The sequence below is a fragment of the Acomys minous genome, assembly GCF_964271855.1.
Source record: "Acomys minous genome assembly, chromosome: 1".
Classification (NCBI taxonomy): domain Eukaryota; kingdom Metazoa; phylum Chordata; class Mammalia; order Rodentia; family Muridae; genus Acomys; species Acomys minous.
In genome coordinates this window covers 142,564,676-142,588,407 of record NC_140483.1, presented here as the reverse complement: position 1 = coordinate 142,588,407, position 23,732 = coordinate 142,564,676, and the positions used below count along the sequence as shown (strand labels likewise).

General features: G+C 49.1%; 1 protein-coding gene across 1 annotated transcript in view; it reads right to left on the bottom strand.

Annotated features, from left to right (window-relative positions):
- GALNT12 (polypeptide N-acetylgalactosaminyltransferase 12) overlaps positions 1 to 23,164 on the bottom strand; it is a 32,145-nt gene extending 8,981 nt beyond the window's left edge. Inside the window, exons 1-8 of the mRNA XM_084783881.1 lie at positions 22,891 to 23,164; positions 17,785 to 17,973; positions 16,957 to 17,621; positions 9,770 to 9,939; positions 6,013 to 6,202; positions 2,757 to 2,942; positions 1,950 to 2,067; positions 471 to 647 (exon numbers count right to left, since the gene is read on the bottom strand). Coding sequence (XP_084640007.1) covers positions 471 to 647; positions 1,950 to 2,067; positions 2,757 to 2,942; positions 6,013 to 6,202; positions 9,770 to 9,939; positions 16,957 to 17,342 — 1,227 coding nt within the window. The 5' untranslated portion in view covers positions 17,343 to 17,621; positions 17,785 to 17,973; positions 22,891 to 23,164. The remainder of the gene's footprint in view (positions 1 to 470; positions 648 to 1,949; positions 2,068 to 2,756; positions 2,943 to 6,012; positions 6,203 to 9,769; positions 9,940 to 16,956; positions 17,622 to 17,784; positions 17,974 to 22,890) is intronic.
- Positions 23,165 to 23,732: the final 568 nt, after the last annotated feature.

Below are 23,732 nucleotides of genomic sequence, written 5' to 3'. Positions count from 1 at the left end.
GTACACCTGCACACCAGAAGAGGGCACCAGCTCTCATTATAGATGGTTGTGAGCCACCATGTGGTTTCTGGAATTGAACTCAGGACTTCTGGAAGAACAGCCAGTGCTCTTAACCTCTGAGTCATCTCTCCAATCCCCCAACAATATATACTCAATAAAGTTTCCTAAAATAGAAATACACACAAGCACAGTCCCAGCTGGCTGCCAAAGCTGTTGTAACTGAGTCTCACAGGAACCTAATATTGCTAGAAGCAATGTCATGAAGATCACTAATTCAATATTTGCGTGGCTGTATGAAACATGGCTCTGTGGAGAGTGAGGAAGAATAGGTTTTCCCATGATGTGTCAGGAAGGCCCAGTTTGCCCCCTGCTCTTAGAACCAGATCTACTTTGCTGGGAGAGCCAGGCTATGGGGCTTGGTTCCCACAAGGCTGATGGCACTGATAGCATACACATAGGGAGAGACTCACCAGGCGGGCCCGGGGGTTGCGGTGGTAGTAGAGTTCTTTAAATTCATCCATCCACACTTCAGCAGCCCGGACACTGTTGGCCAGGGCCTTACTGCGCGAATAGGGAGCTTGCTTAGGGAAAACATGGCCCACGTGGGAACAGGGGTGTGTTTCCAGAGTGCCGCCACACTGCCAGATCTGCAATGGAGGAAGAGAGGTGAGCAAGGAACCGCTGTTGGGTCCGCAGGGAGTGCAGGCAGGAGGGCACCTGCTGAGGCTCTGACCCTCCACAGAGATGGAGGCCATCTGCCAGCATGCACCTGACATAAAGACAAAGAGCAAGAGAGCAGCCCAAAGACAGGCAACACACGGGAGCGAAGAACCCCAAAGCCAGGCAACACGGCTCATGCACTTAGCTGGGAGGGCCCTAGAGACCTCACCAGCAGCCCACTTCCTCAGTGGACCACCTGTGTCTTCATTACCTGATGCCACAGAGAAGAGAGCAGCAAGGAAGAAGGGAGGTTTGAAAGGTAGAGAGGAAGCTTCTAGAAGAGGCAGAGTATCCTGACACCTAGGGAAGAGGTAGAAAAACTGTTAGGGTTACACCTCAAACGCGGTGGGCAGGGTCATTTGGGGCTTCGTTTCCCCAAAGACACTGAATGGGCCTAGCATCTGGTGTTTATAATGTCGGATATCAGTGCTGTGGAGTAGGGAGGCCAAATTCTTCTACAGTAACTGTTTTTTGTTTGTTTGTTTGTCTGTTTGTTTAAGGTTTCAAGACAGGGTTTCTCTGTCTCAGGGTTTGGCTGTCCTGGACTCACTCCGTAGACGAGGATAGCCTGGAACTCACAGAGATCCACCTGCCTCTGCCTCCTGAGCACTGGGATTAAAGGTGTGCACCACCACCACCCGACTCCGTTAACTAGAAACTTAAGTTTTGATCCTTTAACATGTAAGATGCTGCTGCTGAGGAAATCACTAAGCCAGTAAGGCTCTGCAGAGGGCAGCATTGAGGCTGCTGCAGGGGGCCAAATTCCAGACCTCAGACCAAATCTATCACATCTGACTTTGTACCAACGAACCTATGAGCCTGTCCTTTAAAAAGACCATTCCCCACAGTTACCAGGGGTGCCACATGTGGAGGCCACCTCCTAAGCAGCTGGTCTGACAGCTGCTCCAGGTGGGCTCAGGACTTCAGTCCAGTCTCTGTCACTAACTCTGAGTGACCATGCACAAGTCATGTACCCAACTCAGTTCCTCCCGTCTGTAGAATGAGAAACTAGACGTGGGATGGCGCCTCCAGCCCAAGTCTTACGTTAATGTAAAAGTACATTTCCAAAACGGTTAAATCACACATCAAGCATGTTGATAAGATGTGCATGTCACTGTCTGACAGGATAACGGATATACTGCCAACACTGAGGGGGCAGGGAGGGCAGGAGGGAGAAAGAGAGAACAGGGAACACAGAGTGAGTCTACAGAGAAGACCAAACTACTCACCCTAAAGGAGAACTCGAGGTTCTCTCCTCCCCAGACTTCCATTCCTGTGTCATAAGACCCCAGATATTCAAAATATCTCTTACTCACAGCAAACAGACCCCCGGCCATTGTTGGAGACCTAGAAAAAAGGGGGTGCCCACATTTTAGTGGAAGAGGCACAAAGCCTTCATGGATGGCTGAACTGCTTCCCCACCTGGCATCTATGTGCCATGAAGCCAAGCCCTGTCATGAATTTACGCATTCGCAGGCACACCTGAACGCACGCTCTGTGCTGTGCAGAGCCTGGAGGCACACACAGACACGCCTCACAGTCTCTGCCTTGAAGTTCACAGAGAGCTCAACAGGCAAGTCCTCTGTGTGTGGCACACACCAACAAATGCCACCCAGAGCCCTCTAAGGCAGGGACAAGGGCAAAGGGCAGGGTGGGTAGAACCAAGTTTCCTGCTGAAGAAGGGGGGGCGGAGGGCACTGCCACCCTACCCCTGACACAAACAACGGTCCAGGGGCAGGAGAACACCTTCCCCCTCCTTGAGATCAGAGGCTGGGGAGCCAGGGCCTGGCATGCATCAGCCCCAGAATTCAACCCTCAGCACCACCAGGGAAAAACTTGCAAACTTTAGCTTATGCATATTTCTCCTTGTTAAATTAATTAGCTGAAACACAGCAATATAAAATCTATTTGTGTAGCAAAGATATTTAATAAGATAAATGCTCTGGGGAAACAATGCAGTAGGGAGTGGAAGTGGACAGCCGGCCAGCCCCATTGGGATGCGCTCTGAGATGAGTGACCAGAAGAGCAGGCCTGACCTGATAACGTCGATAGGAGACCGCATCAACTCCCGCTCCCGCTGGGGAACCACATGCCACGTGAACACCAGCCGCCAGTCAAAGCCTCCGATCTGGGGCTCCCCGGAGTTGCCCAGGTACTCGAAGGTGTTCCAGTCAATCACGTCAATAACGGGGCACACCACGGCCGACTCCTTTTCGTGGATCCTGCAAACACCCAATGCACCCCGACTGCAGGCGGACAGCGGGAGCTCCAGAATCAACTGTCACTCTTCCAGCAGAGCTGAACCTCGGATGGGTAAGAAGACCTGCCTCCCTTATGCAGGTGTCTGGGCCATGTCAGGGGCCACCACGGGGCATGCTAAGAAAATCCCCCTCAGTCACAGTCATAGGGGAGAGGAGTAAGGGGAAAATGGGAGGGAGGGAGGGAGGAATGGGAGGATACAAGGGATGGGATAATAATTGAGATGTAATAGGAATAAATTAATAAAAATATATTTAAAAACAAAGAAGGTGGAGGGAGGCTGAAACAGGAACACACACACACACACACACACACACACACACACACACACACACACACACACACACACAGTTTCCATCTTCTCAGCTCCTGTCAGTGGACCTTCCGGCTAAACTCGAATCCCTTTCAGAGGGTCAAGGTGTGTGAAAAGCAAAGGTGACTTTTAAACCAAAGCATACACTCAGTTTCTCGGGAGTGTAAAGAGGTTCCATTACAATGAAACACCTTAACACCAAGGAATAATTATCTCTGTCCAGTGAGATGGCTCAACGAATAAAGGAGACTGCCACCAAGGCTGACTACCTGAGTTCAAGCCCCGAGATCCATGAGGTGGGAAGATAGACTGACCCCTCCAAAGTGTCCTCTCACGTGCATTATGGAGGGCCCACGCGCAAGCATATATGCGCACACACTCTCTCAATACAACGTAATTAGCTTTTTAGATTAAAAGAACTGTCTTAAGAACAAAAGATGTACCAGGCACGGCAGTGCATGCTTCACCTCAGCACTTACGAGACAGAGACTTCAACACTGCTCCTTATGTGCATCAGCCAAGTCACCTAATGTCCCGAAATGTACTGCCTCTATGGTAACAAGATGGAGAAGAGCTCTCATAAGACTAAAATGAGGGCTCCAGAGGACAGGTGCAAGCTCACTAGCAGACATCTGGAACCATTGCTTTTCTCTCCTTGTTACTATGAAGTATGAAGTTGTACTTCTGCTCGTGCATATCAGCCTGCGTGCATCGTGGCTTTGCTATCCGCAGACACTATCCAAACCTAACTGTCCATCAGCATGTTCCTCCATGACGTCCTTACCTTTGACACTGTGACGTAGGAAGAAACGAACTGAAAGAGAACTCCCTCCTGGGGACTCATATGTCTTTGGGTTATGGCTGGGGGGGGGAGGGGTTGCAGCTTAGAGGACCATGCAAGAGGGGAGCAGACTGGAGCCATCCATATCTTAGACCAAAGAAAGAAAGTCAGAGAGACAGCAGATGCTAGACTCAGGTGGGACTAGCAGGGCCAGGCCAGCCAGGTTAGACACAGGATCAAATCTGGGAGCTCACCAAAATGACAGATCTGCAGATGGGGCACCTGTCAACACACACCTCCTCAAACAAACTGAGGGACCATTAGAAGGGTGGAGCAGGCCAAGGCCAGACCTGCTCAGCTGCTGGCCACTGGCAAGTCCTAAGTCCCCCAGGAACTCATGACCTGCCATCCAGCAGGCAGGAACCGCAGAGAGCCCAATTTCAGACAAAGGGGAACCTGAGCAAGAGCCACCTAGGGGCAACCCTTAGCCTGGGGAGTAGAGGATGTATTCATGGAGAAGTTTCTAGATTAAGAACAGAACCCTCAATTTGTACAACATGGATTAGTCATCCTTGGCCTGCAACAAGCCAAGAACAGTCTCTGACATGGCAGCCCAGACACCTCGACTTCCAGAGGCCCCTGGAGGAAAGGGGCCCTGATACAGCTGAGACTGCCTAGGCACAGTCTGCAGCCCTATGGGTCTCACTCCAGTGTGTGCCAAAGTCTTAGTGAGCTTAGAAAACATCCAGCAGCCCAGCAAAACCCCACGAGCCAGATGCAAATGTCCGCTGGGTATCCCCAATGGACCTGCGCGTGGAGAGCCACTCACTGATTGTGGCTTTGCTCACAGGGATGGGCTTTCCTGTTATTCTAAGATTCTGCCATTCTGATGCTCTGTCATCTCATCAGCTCAGGAGGAAGGGTGGCACCCTCAGATTTCACGTTGGCCCACGGGGAGACGTCTATGTGCACGGGGAGGGGAACGAGGGAGCCCACTGGCCAGATTCCAGATAGCACACCATATTCCAACCTCAACCTCTAGCTCAGCCCTAGAGAAACCCCAAGGCTGTCGCTGGTGACACCTTTGACCTTCTGTCTGCCTGCAGGGGGAAAGCCGGACAGAGCTCCCTCTGGGGTTCCTGGCTCAGTAGCCAACTCCTGCCTTCTACAGTAGGCAGTGGGGAAGACCTGAAGAGGCCAGAGACTGGGAGAGGGAGACACAGAGAACTACAGGCAGACCCACAGTATAGGGAGCTAGCTGGGTAGGAGGCTGAGGGCGGCAAAGGAATTGACTTGAAGATTGTGTGTGTGTGTGTGTGTGTGTGTGTGTGTGTGTGTGTGTGTTTACTAAAAAGGAGACTTTACAACTAAACTAGCATGAAGATGAAAATAATACAGGCTAGGTTCATTATACTCATGTACACCTGCATTTTAGTTCTGATATTTAAAGAAATTAATTTTTTTTAAATTGTGAAAAAATTGTGGGTTCTAGGGATATGCCTTGTATACAGAAGGCTCTTGGTTCTATCTCCAGTACTATATACAAATACACACACACACACACACACACACACACACACACACACACACCTCTCTTTTAGCACCTCTGAGTTTCAAGGACCCCCAAGTGTTGCACATAACAGATCCTAAGTAACTCCAATATCCGTAGCTACGTGAGCCATGCTTGAAATGAATACATCCAAATGCATATCCCCATGAAGTGTGGTTCATACCCTCTCTGTGACCCTGGGGTTGATGACGCTTTCTAGGTCTGTTATAAGCAGCTGGCATGGAAGCACCTTCCACACTGCATTTACTGTTATCCCGTCACAGAGGTCCTGCTAAAGGGCAGTGATGCAGGCGCTGACATCCCTCCAGCCAAGAGGAATCTGTCCCCACCTCCACCCAAGCACCCCTGCCCCGTGGGTGGCTCACACACCTCTTCAGCAGAGGTTCTAGCCAGCCCTCGTGGCATTCACAGTGGCAGTCCAAGAAGGTCAGCACTTCTCCCCTGGCCACAGAGGCGCCCAGCAGCCGGGCTCGCACTAGGCCCTCTCTCTTGTTAGCACGGATCAGGCGCACCTTGGGCAGCTGTGACAGCTCGTTGGTCAAGCGATCCTTCAGGTGCTCTGTGAACACAAACAGGATGGCAGTCACGGTCTCACACCCTCAGCAGGGTGCACATCCCAGCCCCACATCCAGCGTCTCCCTGATCCCCTCAAATGATGTGTACAGAAGTCTCTTTTTCTTTGTCACTCAGGATGCCCGGGACCAAGGGCAGGCTGGAGGAGACCTGGCTGCAGACACACTCAATCATATGCTTTAAATAGGTCAGTGTTATGGTACCCAAATATGTCTCAGTAAAACTGATGCTAAAAAGTACTTCATAGGGGACTGGAGAGATGGCTCAGTGGTTAAAAATACTAGCTGCCCTTCCAGAGGATGCACACCAGGCTGCTTATAACCAGCTATAACTCTTCATTCCAGAGGCTCCAGCACCTTTTTCTGGCCTCCAAGGGTAATGCACACACATGATGCACATACATACACTCAGGCTCACACAATCACACACAAATAAACTTACTGATTAATTTTTAATGTTATATATATAGGGGCTTTGCCTACATATATTCAAGCATGTCTAGTACCTTCAGAGGCCAGAGGAGGGTGTCAGATCCCCCTGGAACTGTTGTTACAGGTGCTGGGAACCAAACCCAGGTCCTCTGATAGAACAGCAAGTGATGGCTATCAATCACTGAGCCTGCTCTCCAGCCACCTAACAAACCTTTATTTAAATCCTTCCTGGGTTGACTTGTGCACATTTAAAACTTGTGATTAGACCTTCATCATCTGGGTGGGGCTCTTGGGAGCTGATGGCACCTGTTGGAGGTGGAGCCTAGGGGAAGTCCTGAGGCCAGATGAGAGTGCACTCCTGGGGACACCGGACTCCTGTCCCTCTCTTTGCTCCTGGCTCCAGGTACAATCACTGGCTCTCGCACAACTTCCCATCGATGCCTTCTGCTATAATATGCTGAAGCTAAGAAACTGAACTCCTAAAACTGTAAGGCAAAGAAACCTCTTCTTCCTTCTAAGAGGCCCAGATCAGGCACTGTGTTATAAAGACAGAAAGCTGACTAAGACGTAATTTTTATTAAAACAGTAATTATGTTAGTAGCCATTTTCTTTATTTGGAAGCAGCACTCTATAGGGCAGCAGCAGCAGCAGCTTGTCAGTGGATGCGCACATCTCAGTCTGCAGAGGAGGCCATATACGAAGATGACAGGACACACCTAGTCTCTGGTTCTCCTAACTCTGGGACAAGGAGTTACAGCCTCAGAGGGTCAGGTGGAGGGAGGTGAGAACCTCCCTTGGGAAGAAAGAGCACTTCCCTCACTTCCCAAAGTTCTCACTGATCAGAGAACGGTCTAAGTGGTTTCATAATTAATCCCTTACTTATTAAGTAATTAATATTAATTACTAATTAATTAATAGAGCTTTAAAAGCCAACAAGAAATGCTTCTAAGTGTCAAGAATATTTTTATTATTATATATGTTTATTCATTTATATTAAAATATATATATTTATCCTTGACACTTAGAAGCATTCCTCATTGGCTTTCTTTTTAAGCTCTAAGTGACTGCCTGTGAGCTGATGGCAGAAATGAAGAAAGTGACTTTGCAAGCCACGCCAGTTAACTACAGTGTGGTGTGACATTGAGACACGGGTGTGACTGGCTATGCTCAGGTGGGTTTGACAGAACTGACTTTGGGTGGGCCCATGCTGTCCTCCAAGGCTAAGGAGCCATCTCCCCTCCCAATCACTTCTGATAAACACAGAGGAGGCAAATGGAGCTGCCAAAGGCATCTCAGGTCCCATGGCTCCTCTCCTGCTAAGTGGCCACAACGGGATTGGGGGGGGGGGTGGCTCACCCTCCCCACTGGGAAGGAGGGCACACTGCCCTATAATTCTGCTTGTTCAGGAACTGTCTAATTCCAAAGAGAAAATATATATAAGCAATCTGATATTTACTTTTTAGTCCATATGTTGGTGTTGGTCCATTTGGTTCTTCAGCGATGTTGGTGTGGCAGACAAAAGCTAAGTTTACAATTCTGACACCATCTCATACAAACGGAAGTTATCATTTAACAAGATTTAAGCATTTGCCAGGCACTAACAGGACACACATCCCCAGGCTCACCTCATTTAACCCTCGCCAGGAGGGATCCTACAGCATAGGAACTGTTACTGCCCCATTTATAGAGGCTGAACTGGTTAAGGCCAGAGCTCAACGCTGTCGGGTCCCTGGGCAGGGGGTATGGATTAATGTCCACTCAGTGTGACACAGGAACGGGGTGTACGTGACCTCATTTATTACTCACTATAATTCCTTGACAAAGGTGTAGATAAACCCATGCTCAGGTAAGAAATTGAGGCTCAGAAAATATGAGTGATCTGCCCAAGGTACCATGATGGTGGGACCAGATCATGGCAGAGCTTGCCTCAGACCCAAGGACCCTCATCCTGGAGTTCTGTGGCCCCAGGTTCCACTCAGAACCAAACTCCAAGCCGACTCCCAAGGACACTTGCTTGTTCCCTGCTCTCCTCCCTGCCTGGGGATTCCAGCTGAGCTCACAGCCACCAGAATAAAGACCATTATTTCTAGTTTCCCTTACAGCTGGGTGTGGCTGTCACCTCAAGTTCTAGCTGACGGAAGCAGGTAGGGAACTTCCAGAAAATGGAATTGGAGAGATGGCTCAGTGGTTAAAAGCACTGACTTCTCTTCCAGAGGACCAGGGTTCAATTCCCAGCACCCACATGGCAGCATCTAACTGTCTGTAGCTCCAAGATCTGACACCCTCACACAGACATATGTGCAGGCAAAACTGCAAGCACATAAGTAAATAAATTATTTTTAAGGGAGGGTACGGCCCTTGCCCCCTTTAGCTTTTCTGGCAGACTGCAATGGGCGGGAGGTGAGGTACCAACCCGGGCCAGGCAGGCTGGAGCTGCAGAATCCCCCAGAGAGGTGAAAACAGGTGTTGGATGGAGACAAGCCCAGACAGCATCTTGACCTACCATACCAAACTACTGTCACAGGAGAGCTCGATTGCTACCCCGGGCGAATCTCTGTAATTCAAAATGTTTGTGAGAATAGCCCAACACATAGGCAGTCAGAGCCCACTTGCTACCCTGCAGTCGGAGAGCCCGGAGCCCAGCCAGCAGCTGCTGAGCACACGACGGCCCAGGATAACATGGTTGGAAACGGCCTGGAGCAATGAAGCTCACAGTTAGCTCTGCTGCTGCGTTCTTGACATTTCCCTTCAGTTGGGCCCAACAGTCCCTACCTTAGCCAGTCACCCAAGATCTACTGGCTAAAGACACTCCATGGATTTACTAGGCCCAGCTAAAGCAAGGCTGTCCTGTGTCTGGGTGAGAGACAGTCCTCCCTTCCCTCATGTCCGGCCTCGCCCCCTGCCCTTGGCACTGACCTCTTAGACTGATCTAGACCCACCCGTCCCTCTAAAGCTCCCCTGTGTGGCTCCCACCAGGTTCTTGAAATCCCAATGCCTTACAGTGACCTCTAAGGGCAAAGCCCCCTTACAGCCTCCCCTCCCCACTGGCCAACAGCTGACCCCAGAGTATGCCCGTCCTTCCTCACCCTAGGGCTCTCACCCAAGCCCGACGTAGGACTTACCTCTGTCACTGTAGTCATCTACCAGAATGACCTCCTCCAGCAGGATGTCAGGGGAGGTCTCCAGGACACTGTACACTGTCCGAAGGAGGGTGGACCAGGCTTCATTATAAAATGCGATGACAACAGAAGTCTTGGGCAGATTATCATAATCGTATTTCTCCTTTCTGCACCTGTAAATGGAACGTAACTTCAACACCGGAGAAGGGGTTATCGCCCCGGGGATGGGGTGATGATGAGGACGTGGGTCACAGTCTTTAGGTTTTTCCCGGGAAATAATTACTGGAGGATCTCCCACACAGAGCCCCAGAGGACTCCTAGGAAAACATTGTAACCACAACAGCGCCTGCTTATGGGATATTGAACTGTGCAGCAATGTGCAGATTTGAACAACACGCAAGCTAGACAGAGTCCAAGGGAGGGAGACTGTCCTATCTGTCCACCCCACTGGAACACAGGCTTGGCTCACCCTGCTCCCTCCTCCCGGCAGGCCCGGCTTCCCTCCCTTCTCTACTCGGCAAATTCCCTTTGCTCTCCAAGAGTAGCTCAGCCCTGATCATCCTCTAGGAAGGAAAATGTCCATGCTGGAGAGTTGGTGGCCACACAGTGCTCCTCCAGCAACTGCTCCTCCAGCAACTGGTCTCCTCCATGTCAGCAGGTGCATTTCACAGTAGTCCTGTCAACCAAGGAGACTGTGCTGCATCCCCCAGCCTGCAGAAGTCACCGTGCCACGCAAAGGTAAGAAGCTGAGCACAGCAGCTGGCTGTGTGGCTAGGCTCTTAGGTGGATGGAACCCCCCAGACAGGGGGTGGAACTGAGCCTGTCTGATCCCAGGGTGGGTCCATGACTTGCTCAGGTGTCAGCTGTCACTTTGTACTGAAGGCTCCCTGGTCAACGCGGTGATCTACCCTTAGAATGACAGAACAACCTCAGTGCTGTGGGACTGACTGTGGGACAGTGCCTGGAAATTACCCACAGGAAGTGCTGATGGCAAAATGGAAGGATGCCAGAGCCACCAGATTTTAGACACTGGTGATAGGTTATCTCCGCCGATGAAATGAGCCAATTCAAGCCAAATTAGAAGTAAAAGTGAAGGTTTATTGGGGGGGGGGGGGCGGAGGCAGCTCTCAGGTAGGTTCACCGACCTCACAGGAGAGGGTCAGTGAAGTCACCATACAGAGAGAGACAGAAAAGCTGGGAGTAGAGAAAGTGCATGCAGGGAGGGAGGGGGTGTGGGGGAGGGGGAACCGAAATGTCTGAATTCTATAGTGAAGAGCCTCTGGGAGAAAGGAAGCCCCACCCCTGGGCTGGAAAGTTCAGGGTAGAGGGCTGGGTATGCCAGCTACATTCTATAACAGGCAGGGACTGAGGGATGCTGGGAGAACCTGGAGGCTAGGTCAGCTTTGGTTAAAAGGCACCTGGGCCACTTGTCCCAGGTCTGAATCCCAACAGCTGGGACCAAGCCAAGGGATGAGCTTATCTTCTGATAAGCTTTGAAGAACAGCCAAGCTATCGGTTTCCTGTCAGCCAAGGGAAAACCTCAAAAGACAGGTGAGTGACAGTCTAGAGAGACATAGGGCTACAGAAACAGGAGCACAAGTCACAACTTCCTCACACCTATAGTCCCAAGGCAGGGAGATGGTGAGCATTGGAGAAGCCTGAGCTACATAGAGAGAAAGTCCTATGTTGTAAAACAAAAACAAATAAACAAGTAGCAAAAGACAGAGAACATAGCAAATACACTCATGCATAAACGGCATAATAGCAATCCAAAGGTATCGACAAGAACAATAAATATAAATGGATATAAACATCTGCTTAAACGTCAACGACTCTGTGTGTGTGTGTGTGTGTGTGTGTATGTGTGCGTGTGCATGCGTGCGTGCGTGTGCACAGGCATCTGTGTACATGCATGTAAAGGGCAGAAGCTAATTTGGATGTCTTCCACTCTATTTTTTGAGACAGTCTCTCACCGAACCTATAACTTGGGGATTCAACTAGACTGGTTGGTTGGCTAGCAGGGTCTCTGGTTCCACCTGTCTTCCCCCCTTCCCAGCCCCAGTGCTAGCACCGCAGGCTGTTATAACATTTCTTTCTCTAGGGAAATGAAAATAAACATCTACCCCTTCCTTATTGAGCACTAAAAACAGACCAAAGTTTGGTTTAATCAAAGTCCAACTTGTTGAACAGTAAGTTTATTGCGCTTCCTACAGAACACAGGCGAGGGGTGGCTTAAGGGGCTCGGATGACTCCAGCCATACCAGCCAAAAAGTCTTAGCACAGCATAAACGATGACACCCCAAAGCAGCATAGATGGGGTCCCCCCTTCAGTCAACCTTCCTTGAACTAGTACTTCTGGAGACCGTGAGGCCACATGCTACTAGGGCAGAATTGCATACAGTCCAGGAGATGCAGTGGAGAGCAACAGGGATCTCAGGTGAGGGACCAAGGATCCTGCGTACCCCGTCCTCCTCCTTTGAAGGAAAGTCCTCAGTCAACAGGCCTCACCTTAAGGGTCTCTTACAAGTAATCACAACTGTTCCAATGAAGATGATGAATGTTAGACTCAGTAGATACAGCTTTCTACACCACAGGTACATGCTATGTGGTGCTTTGAACGAGAATGGCCCCCATAGGGTCATATTTGAATGTTTAGTCTCCTGTCCTCCTGTCTCCAGCCTCCTCCTGCCCGCCCCCCATAGGTAGGAGGACCTGTTTGGGGAAGGATTAGAGGGTGTGGCCTTGACGGAGGAGGTGTGTCCCTGGGGGTAGGCTTAGAGGTTTCAAAAATCCAAGTCAGGTTCAGTCTCTCTGCCTCCAATTCAGTTAATATGTGAGCTCTCAGCTACTGCCCCAGCACCAAGCTGCCTGCCAACTACCACGCTCCCTGCCACAGTGGTCAGGGACTCACCCTCTGAAATGGTAAGCAAGGTTTCTTTTATAAGTTAAATGCTTTCTTTTATAAGTTGCCTTGGCCATGGTGTTTCTTCACAGCAATAGGACAGTAAAACACCCGACGATGCACAGCTTTTACGTGGGGATTCAGACTCAGAGCCTCATCTTGTATGGCATGCACGCAGTTCACCGACTGAGCCATCTTCCCAGGCACCGTGCTTTTCAATGATATAACTGAAACGTATAGATGCAGAACAAGTGAAAGAAAAAGGGCAAGAAAACAGGTCCAGAGCTAAGAGGCTCTATGGATCTGAAGTGCTGACTAAATTAAGAAGCCCACAGCTGCGTCTGACAAAGATTACAATCCTTTTTGGAAAGTCTAATGTCCACTTGATATGGGATGCTTTACAAAGGTAATTTTTCGAGAGCAGGTAAGTTAGCTATCTCTCCGCACAAAAAAGACAAATCTGGCCAGCTTCCTCCTGCCAGCTCAGCAGGGCACTCTTGCACTCTTGGTCGTGTGGATAACTATGTGGAATTACTCTGAGACCCTTTGACACCCCAAGTCCTGACCCCTGAACTCAGACACATGCATAGCTACAGCAGTCAAGGTCAAAAAAAAATATATATATATATAATATAATATATATATAAATAAAAGCAAGGTCAAGAAGCACCTTTCTTCTAGCCAGCAATGCACAGCACCCCCATATATGTGGGTCAGGGGACACCACAACACAGCCGCTCCACTTTGCTTCTTGCCAACTAGGTCAGGAAGTGAGTGGCAACAGCCTCACAGCCACTGCCTCGTTCCTGTATTCAGCGGACACTGTTTTTTAGTGTAATGTTATCGACTCCCGGCTTGTGATGGACACCCTTGCTCGGTCCCACTGCACTTACTCATCACTACTTCCTCTAACTCTCACCATGTCACGGCTCCTCTGAGCCAGCAACCCAGTGACTATGTCAGCAGCTTTCCGCCAGGTCACATGTCAGAGTCAGGCTCGGACCCAGCCACCCAAATTCTGATTTCATTGTTGTGAAGAAGGTCCCTGGCACTGACAGGTTTTTTTTATAGCTCCCTAGGGCTGCAGAGGCAGCCAGGTGGCTCCCCACTTTGGCCTGGAACCTAGGAGTGGGACTTCTCCCTCCTCACTAGCATGGAATGGGAGGCACTGGTGAAGGGACTGTGGACCCCACACTCACGGCGCTGCTATCAAGAACTTCCATTTCCTGTACCGCTATCCAATGGCTCCTCCCTCAGCACTGAACTAGTGAAGCAAAGCTGTGCCTGCAACTGTCAGATCCTCCACCACATCTCAAGGAAGTAAAGGCCCCCTTCCCAAGTCTCTTTACTGACCTGACCTTGTCCAAAGTCAGAGAGACCTGTTGCTGGACCTTGCACTTGCCAGCAAGAGCCGAGGCAGATGCGTCCCTGGGTTGACCCGCGCTCTGTCTCCTGCAGCATGTATACGCAAAGTGATGCAAAGACAGCAAAAGCCTGGGAGTTTACATGCACACTCATGTTCTCACCCACACATCTGTGTGTACATTTTCCAAAGTCTGTTTCCATACTTGGAAAACGTCTAGACAGATACACAGCAAAATGTTAATAACAGTTTTCCCAGAGTCGTAAGCTGATTTTTTTTCCTCCTTTTACTTTTTGAGACCGTCTTGTTGTATAGCCCTGGCTGAGCTGGTCCCAGGCATGCACTACCATGCCTGGCTTAATGCTTTCTTGTTGGCTTTTTCATTTGTTTGGATTTTTTTTTTTTTTTTTTTTTTTTGCTTCTTCTATGGTCAAATTTCTGAAACAAGAGTGTCTTGCTTTTATAATAAAAACAAGCAGGTAAGTAAGTGTTCCCACTCAAAAAAGAAAATAGAACAGCTCTACCCCAGACCTTTTGGATGACCTGAGGGCATAGGCTTTTGTTTCCTTTGTTTTTTCTGGGAGTCCTCTTACAAGTTCTCCCTCCCTGACAGTCAGGGACCTTGAGTACCTGTCTGCTTATTAACTGGACTCCCAAGTACCCTACACTGTGAAACGTAATACTATCTGAATCCCCAACAAAAAAAATATCAAGACCCTGACTAGTGCATGACTGCTGTAGAAATTCCTGTAGGGCCCTCTTGTATGGGAGTTTGCTTTCTGTAGCGTTGGCTACTCAATCAACCACATTCAAAAAAAAAAAAAAACTAAATGGGAAATCCCAGAAACAATTTACAAGCTTAAGATTGCATACCTTCTCAGATAGTGTAATAAAAAGCTTGCCCTGTCTACGCTATGAGTCACTCACTCCTCTGTCCAGCGCAAGCACCCTGAACACCAGCAACCGATTAGCCACCCAGCAATCCTTGTGTTACCAGACTGTCATGGCATAGTTCATATAAGGTTTAGTACCATGTGAGAATTCTGGGATCAGGAACCTGTTCCCTGAGGATAAGGGCGGCAGACTATTATGTGGTACAAGGGAGACTCCCTCACAAGGCCCTAGCACTCCTGACCACCTGGATGCTGCTGTGTCTCAGAGACTGCCCTGGCCGAGACATACACAGCTCGCGCTCCTCGCTCAGGCTAGTCAAAAAGACCGGGCAGGGCAGGCTCCGCTGCAGGAGTGGGAGGCAAGGCAGGCCCATGCTGCTGGACTGGATTAACTCCTAGGTCAATGGCACAGCAGGAACTATTCTCAAATCCTGATAGGACACAAGGCGGCTGCATCACCATGGAGACAGGATACTATAAGCCCCACAGGTCATCTGAAGTGTTTCAAAGAGAGATTCAGAACTCCTAACAATAAAGGACATTGGATCTGGAGAAGGGAAACTTTTTGACCAATCCCAGATGACCGGAAGAGCAGAGCAGCCTCCTAGGTACACTCAGGGCAACCGAGGAAGGAAGGGGTTAGAAGGATCGCAGTGTGCTCCCAGGTGTGAGCTGATTATCGAAGTTGCACACTTCCTCCCCACTTACGTCGAGTGTGCAGACTAACTCTCATCTGTTCCCTAGCTCGCAAATGAGGAAACTGAGGCAAAATCAACAGAAGGCTGGACCCACTCTCTGAGATCACAGAACTAGTGAGCAAAAGACCTGGGCTTGGAGCTTCCAGGGCTTGGGCGTTGTGGATCCTGGGTCTAACCTGAAGTCAGCTCCCCTGCCCCGCCTCCTTAGACCTAGGAGAACAACTAGGAGCTAACAGTCTGCCTTGAGGCATTTGGTAGAAGTGTAGAATTGCTGCCAAACCCAGCAGCTTTTACTGGGAAAGATTAGCAGTTGAAAAGGGCCTTGGGCAGAAGCATAGCGCTAGGCAAGAACAAATCCTAGTCAAGGTGAATGAAGGCGGAAGGGGAGAGGGGAGATCACAGCAGCTCCTAGGAGGTCACTGGCCCAGACCGCCAATTTCATCCTCTTGCAGCGCTGTGTTGTTACCTATGCCCTCCGAGTCGAAAGGAGCCTGCATGGCCTGGGGAGAAGAAGGTGGCAGGCACCCATGGCGCCTAATGGTTACAGGAGGCTGGCCCTCAACCAGGTCCCTTTCTGAGCCCTGCTTTCCAGGAAATCGGTATGCGGGGCTCAAGTGGGGACTAAGAAATTATCTGACAAATTTAAAGGACAGAGGAGGCCGTGAGGCCCAGGGTCAAAGGTGGTAGCAGCTGCTAAGGCTGTTTGTTTCCTTGTCCCTCACCTGCTGAAAAGCCAGCCACTCCAACAGGAACTAGGTTCTGCCTACACAGGATCTGCCCTGCACCACCTACTAGCTAGAGTGAGCTGGGCTGGACTGCAGCCAAAGGCGCCCTTCCCACCAACCTCTCCTTCTCACCGCCCTCCACCCAAAACTAGAAATTCAACAGCCAGAGAGAGGAAGGCAGTTTCCGGCCTGGGATATGACCACTGGACATCTCCACGGTTTTTCTCTACCCCTGGGCATGTGCACACCCATACCAAGGATGGGGCTGGCCCTGTGCTAGTCGCTGTCTGCTCCCAGGTGTCACAGCCACACCTACACAGTCCCCATTGCACCACAGGCACGGACTAGACGTCTCTTTGCCTGTCTGCTTCATTTGAATCTCACTCTCTCGGAACAGGACAGCTTTGAGGCGTCGGATTCAAGGGTCTACCCAGTTACCAGCCTTTCAGTTTCTGAGGCTTTCTTAGGTTCGTTTTTAATTTCTTTCCAACTTTTTTTTTTTAACTTTCCCGCCTCCCCACCCCGTGGATAACCTCTCTCCCCGGCACCGCCTCCTCCCGAGCAGGATGCAGCCAGCATCCCACGCACCGGTGCTTCGCTACTACTCACAGAGGGTTCCAGCGCTCAGGCAGGCGTCGGTGCAACGAGATGCGGTCACTCAGGTAGATGTTGATCTGGTGCAGCTTCACGCTCTCCTCCTGCAGCCGCAGCTCCTCGCCTTGTAGCTGCAGCCGCACCGCTTCCCCCTGCGCGCCCAGAGCATCGGCAGCCAGCGACGGTCTAGGAAGCACGGGCTCGCGGCGCCCAGGGCGAGGAGTGCTCGGGAGTCCACGGTCTACCGGCCCCGCCCCGGTCTCCACCGTCCCGGACCCACTTCGAGCCCGCAGCACGGCGCCCAGCCCAGCCAGCGCCAACAGCGCCAACAGTACCAGCAGCACCTCCCGGCCGCGCCGCAGCCCCCGCGGGCAGCGCCTCCGCACCGCACGCCCCCACATGCACCCGCTCGCTGCTCCCCGCGGCCTCCGGCCGAGGCTGGACCCGGATCCCGGAACCGTACTCGCCCCGCCCCTGGCCCGCCCCACCTGAGCTCCGCCCCCTTCCTCGCTTCAGCCACGGGCGCCCACCTGCGGGTACCCACGTGGGTAAGCGCTGAGAGTGGCGACCCTGCCGCACGAATGTAGCCTGAGCGCACCACTCAGGGCGCTGTGGGGCCATTTCCTTGAACTTACGTGATCCTAGCACAGACGCAAATGGAGGGTCCTGAACCTTAAAAACTGCAAGTACATGATGTGCTGGCTTGAACGCTGCAGGCGGCCCTGGTTCCGCCCTCAATGAACCCACTTTCGTTTGGATCCTGTTTTTTCAAGCTGTGTTTTTTTTTAGTCTCCCCTTTAGGAACAAATACACAGCTCAGGCCCATACCCGACTCCACCATACCTGTGAAGTATCCCAGGTCTTGGCTCTGGCTTTGTTTTAGGAGAAAAAGAGGGAGCCACAGGGCCCTCGCTTCCAAGTTTGAAGGACAGAGTTCCATCCATCAAGTTGTCCTCTGACCTCCACATGTGAGATATATATATATTTGCACTTGTGCATACCCAGACAGACATATATGTAAAAGTTTTAAAACTGGAACAACAAAAAAAAAAAAAGAGGTTACCACTGGGGTGTTAGAAACATTTTGTTTATGTGTTACAGTCAGAGTCTCAAGTAACCTAGGCTGGCCTCCCAACTCCTGATCCTCCTGCCTGGAATTATGGGTATGCGGCACCAAACTTAGCTAAATAGTGCCCTCCCACCCCTCGCGATGTTCTTTTGAAATATCTCACTTTGTAGTCCTGGTTGACTCTGAACTTGCTATGTAGTCCAGGCTGGCTTCTAACTTCTAGGGATAAAAGATCCTCAGTAATTTACACAAACCTCAACTCTTTCTTACCTTTAGCTGTGGGGAAGGAGGGAACACAGGCTTGCCTACTGCCTGCAGCCTTTACAAATCCTGTTCCCTGTGTTCAAAATAGGCCGCTCCACATGACAAACTCTCTTTCTGAAGCTTTCAGCAACTGCAGCATTTTCAGGAGAGCCTCCCCCCCCCCATTGATCCTTTTTCACTGGAGAAGTTTTTGTGTAATCTTGGGTGTATATGTATATAAAACCAGTATAAAAATCAAATATCAAATATTTACTTGTGGTAAGTCATAAACTCATTTTAAAACAAGCTTTTCGACTGCATATAATCTTACTATTTGTTAAAACCGCATGCTGAGATGGGTGGCTTGCTTGTTTTTAACGTAAAGAAATTATGGCTAGCCATTTGCTACAACAGGACATAATTTTCAGAGTTGGTTGATATTTTTATTTTATAATCACCAATGCTGAGAACGCCATTTCACATAAATATGTGGTGTTGAAGGACAGAACTATATTTTGGACCTTTAAAAAAAATTCTGTCCCAATACTAAGCCAAAGTTGATTTTAAAGAATTATGTTGGGCCTGTAGAGATGACTCAGCCATTAAGAGCACGGGGTGCTCTAGAAGAGCAACAGGTTCTATTCCTAGCACCTACATGGCAGCTCACAACCCGCTGTAAATCCAGTCCTTGGGGATCTGGTGCCATCTTCTGGCTTCCCCAGACACTGTATATACATATCACGCACTCAGGCACGCACGTACGCATGCACACACAAATATACATATAAGATAATAAAATCCCTAATTTTTTAAAGTGTGTGTGTATGTGTGTGTGTGTGTGTGTGTGTGAGAGAGAGAGAGAGAGAGAGAGAGAGAATATATACTACACATGTGGTAGTGTCAGTAGAGGCCAAAAGCACTGGATCCCCTGGTGCTGGAGTTGCATGTAGTTGTGAACTGCCCCATGTAGGTACTGGGGACCCAACTCTAGTCCTCTGCAAAAGCAACAAGGACCATGGACTACTGAGCCATCTCTCTAGTCTTCAAAGCCAAAATCTATATAATGATTTTTTTCCCTATAAGTCAATAACTTAAATGACTATTTTTAAAATCAAACACCCTAACACAAGGCAGTCCACCTAATCCTTCCACACTGAGGAGTGGCAGTCAGAGACTTTGTTTTCCTTAAGGAACTTTTGTTTCTGTAAGAGTGAAAACTGTATGTTGAGCAAAACAAACAACAACGAAAACACTACAGTTCTAATCACACAAGAGTCTCAAATCTGAGTTGAGATGGTTCAGGCAGTGTCACCAGCATTGCAAGTTATGATGGCTCATGCAGCGCAAAGCATGTACCATGTGCGCTCAGAACCGAGCACGGTGAAGTCACACAACACAACACGGGCTGCCAGAAACGCTCGGGATTCCTTACATTGTATTTTGAGTTGATTTTGGCCTTTGTATATTCAAAAGCATTTTACTGTTGCTAAATTTTTCTTGATGCTCACATTTAGATATGTCACCCCATATGGGGTGCAGACCCACATTTTAGGGAGCTGAGTGTTAGGCAGTTGTATTTTATGATGGCATCACCCCCTTGTGTCAGGGTTCTATGAGAGAAACAGAACTCAGAAGAGAGAGAGACTAAGTCATTCACTACAAGGAATGACAGACTGTGGCAGGGGCTGGCTGGTCGATCTGAAACCCATGAGGTAGGTCATTAGGAAGAGCAGACTGGACTGCTGGGCACCAGCCATCTGCAGTAGAGAAATTGAATTCCTTTCCTTCTTCTCCAAGGCAAGTTCAGACCGGCTCAGGATCACCTGGATGGCCTCCATATCCCTTCCCACAGAAGTAGGCATAATCTAACACCTCCTGACACAACCTTGCTATGGCACCTGATACACGGGACTATGTCTTATTCACACCTGCCCTTACAACACAAAGAACGGGCCACGGAGGGCACTTGGAGTTCTAGAACTCCAGATTGACTCTGATGCCCACTTGGGATCCCAGCACTAAGGAGCCCGGAGCAGGAGCATCACAAGTTCCAGGCCAGCCTGGGAGCATGGGTACATCATGCTACCCCATGTCAAAGCAGTGACGACAACAAAGCTAGAACATGGGATGGAGACAGTCAGTGCTTCGTTGCTGGCTGGCTCCCAAGGGTGTTCTCAAGCATGACAGGCAGCCAGGCATGGTGAAGCGAGCCTAGGACCCCAGCACTTGGGAAGCTGAGTCAAGAGAATCCGTTTAAAGTCGTTCTTGGCTGTATAGAGAGTTTGAGAGGCCAGCCTGGGCTACATAGAAGGCCTTATCTCCGCAGGAAGGTGACAAGCAGGTCACTTGGGCAGGTTCCTGAAACTAGAGCACTGGTATTTACTGTGTCATACTTGGAGCTTCCTGGTTAAACATCAGTGCCTCCCTGGGAACTGGTAATACAACAACTGATCACCAAGGACAGTGTGTGACACAACAGGAAGAAGGATAGAGTGAGGTATGATGGGAGCCTCGGTTGGCCAGAACTAATCCTTCTCTTCTCTGCTCTTCCCTTCTCCTCCTCCTCCTCCTCTTCCTCCACTTCCTCCTCCTCCTCCTCCTTCTTCTCTCTCTCTCTTTCTCTCTCTCTCTCTCTCTCTCTCTCTCTCTCTCTCTCTCTCTCCTTATTTAACAATAGAACCTTTTTAAAAATCTTATAAAAATATATAGTCTCACTCTTTGACCTAAGCTGGTCTCAGACTTGAGGCCCTCCTGCCTCAGCCTCCAGAGTTATGATTACTAGTATATGACCGCCTGCCATATAGAACCTTTACTGGCTAATTTGTTTGATCGTTTGTTCCTCTGAAAAGACTAGAGAATGGATTGTCTAGCTTCTCTTGCAGCTAGGTCTGGCCATGTGGCCATTCATGCCATGCGTGGATGACAAGAGCTGGTGTCTATGCAACTCTCAATACAGTATTGAGCAACCTCTAGCTTTTACCCCTGTGGTTTCAGTTACTTGAATTCATCTACAGTTTGAAAATATTAAGGTGAATTTTCATCCAGATGTAAACAATTCATAATTTTCCAAGTTAAGATCCTTCTGAGTAAAATGATGAACTCTATCTTTCTCTGTACTGTCCTGTGCATGAATCTTCTTCTTGTCTGGAGAGTCCACACTGTATGTGCTACCCACATGGCTTGCTTACTGGATCAATAGCTATGGTATTGAGTGCTGATGCTGGTATCCAGGTCACTCTGGTGCACTTAATGATGGCTCCACATGCAACAGTAGTGATGCTACAGTTCAGATAGGTCAAAGAGAAATCATGAACTTCATCTTACATTTCAGTTCTCAGCTAAATCCAGAAAGAAAGAAAGAAAGAAAGAAAGAAAGAAAGAAAGAAAGAAAGAAGAGCTACTTTGATACACAATGGAATAAAATATTTCAAAAGCAAGAGACCATGTTTATTTAACATACATTCATATAACTGTTCTTTTATTATTTATTGTTAGTCTTAAGCTTTATCATAAATAGTTCAGATGATAAATATAGCATATATACTATTCACTATTGTGGCAGTTATCTTCATTGTCAGCTTGACTTGGTTTAGAATCACACAGGAGACACACTTGTGGATATGACTTTGAGAGTGTTTCCAGAGAAGTTTGAGTGAGGTGGGAGGACCCGCCCTGGCTGTGGCCGACAGCATCCCATGGGCTGGGGTTCCAGACTGAGTAAACAGGTATGAAGGAGAATGTAGGCTTTGAACTTATCCAAACCTACTTTATTTGGGGTTCTTTAATGCTTACACCTCCCTCCAAACCCACCTACCCTAAATAGAAAAGAGGTTAGTAGGAACAGGAGAAGTGGACCTTTTTTATACTCAGCTCCTTGGAGCAATTCCACTGGCATAGTTCGCAGGATTCCAATAGACCAGCTAAACAGTAAACTAGCAGTTCAGCAAAGGTGACTGTAACTGCAGCCTATGGAACCTGGAGCAGCAGCCAGAGTCCTGAGCCCCAAAGCCTTCACTGGAGGAGTTCTCTCTAGGAGCATCTTGAAGTGGAGTGATGAACAGCCAAGACCAAAAAAGTCCCGCCTCTTGTTTTGTGTGTGTGTGTGTGTGTGTGTGTGTGTGTGTGTGTTTGTGTGTGTGTGTGTGTGTCCTCTCAGAGTCCATACTAGAATGTTTATCAGTTGGCAAAGACCATGTGCCCACAGAGGTGGTTCCTCTTCCAGTAGACAAACATCACCTGTTCTCTCACAAGTCCCACACTTGGGATCAAAACAAAAACATGGTTGCATCCACTACAGGAGAAAGCTGAGTGAGCACCAGTACTCCCCTCTCTGGGGCCTGACTGAGGTACAATGTGACCCTCTGGTTTCCATTCTACTGCCTTGTGTTTCCTGCCATGACCCACTGTGATCTTCTGAACTGTGAGCCAAGATAAACCCTTTCTCCCTTAGATCGCTTTTTCACAACTATGAGAATAGAAACTAAAATAATTACTATCTAAGATTTCAGGGATCTACTGGAGATTGATAATAATGAGGGAACAGCAATGTCCTTTAAAAAAATAAACCCTACAACTTAATCCATTTTCAAGATGGCAGACAATATAGGGCACTATCACTAAGTGAAGTCAGGAAGTACCTTTCTCTCATTTGACCAGATACAGTGCTCTGCATGTGGATTGACTTAATCAGTTGACTTGAGTTGAAAGCTAACCACAAAGAATCTTCTAGTCTTCCTAATGCGAGTCTTCCATGAGTATCCTCACTCTCTGCCAGGAGCACCAAAGTGGTATCTGTCAATCCCTTGAAGCTTTCACTTGTTAACCCGGCAACTCTCCCTTAAGGCTGTCTTCCACCAGCCCCCAGCAATCAAAACTCACAGTTGCATATAAAGATAGAACTGGCTCCCAAGCATTGATTCTGCCCAGATCCTTTCTCAGAGCAGAGGGCCCTTGAGAGGAACAAAGGAAAGAGAGAAAAACAGGGAAACTTAGAAGGACATGAAAAAGGGAAAAGAAGACCCTGTGGTAGTTTAAGCCCCCACAGGCTCATCTGTTTGGAAGCTCACCATTCCCCCCACCCCCCATTGGTGAAACTGTTTTGGGAAGGATTAGGTGGTGTGACCTTGTTGGAGGGGGTGTGTCACTGGCCATGGGCTTCTGCCTCCAACTTTCAGATAAGATGTAAGCTCTCAGCTACTGGTCAAGTGCCCTGCCTGACTGCCTGCCTGCTGCCATGCTGGTCAGGGTCTAACCCTTGGAAATTGTAAACAAGGCCCCAGTTAAACGTTATCTTTTCTAAGTTGCCTTGATTATGGTGTCTCTTCATAGCATTAGAACATCTGAGTCTATGGGAGTAAGCACCTGTTAAGTCTGATAGAGCTTTTCCAGAAAGCCAGTGGAAAATTCGTTGGATCCTTGAATAACCTGACCCACCTCAGGTGAACTGGCAGGTTTTCTGACTGCCGCTTTTAATCTTCTC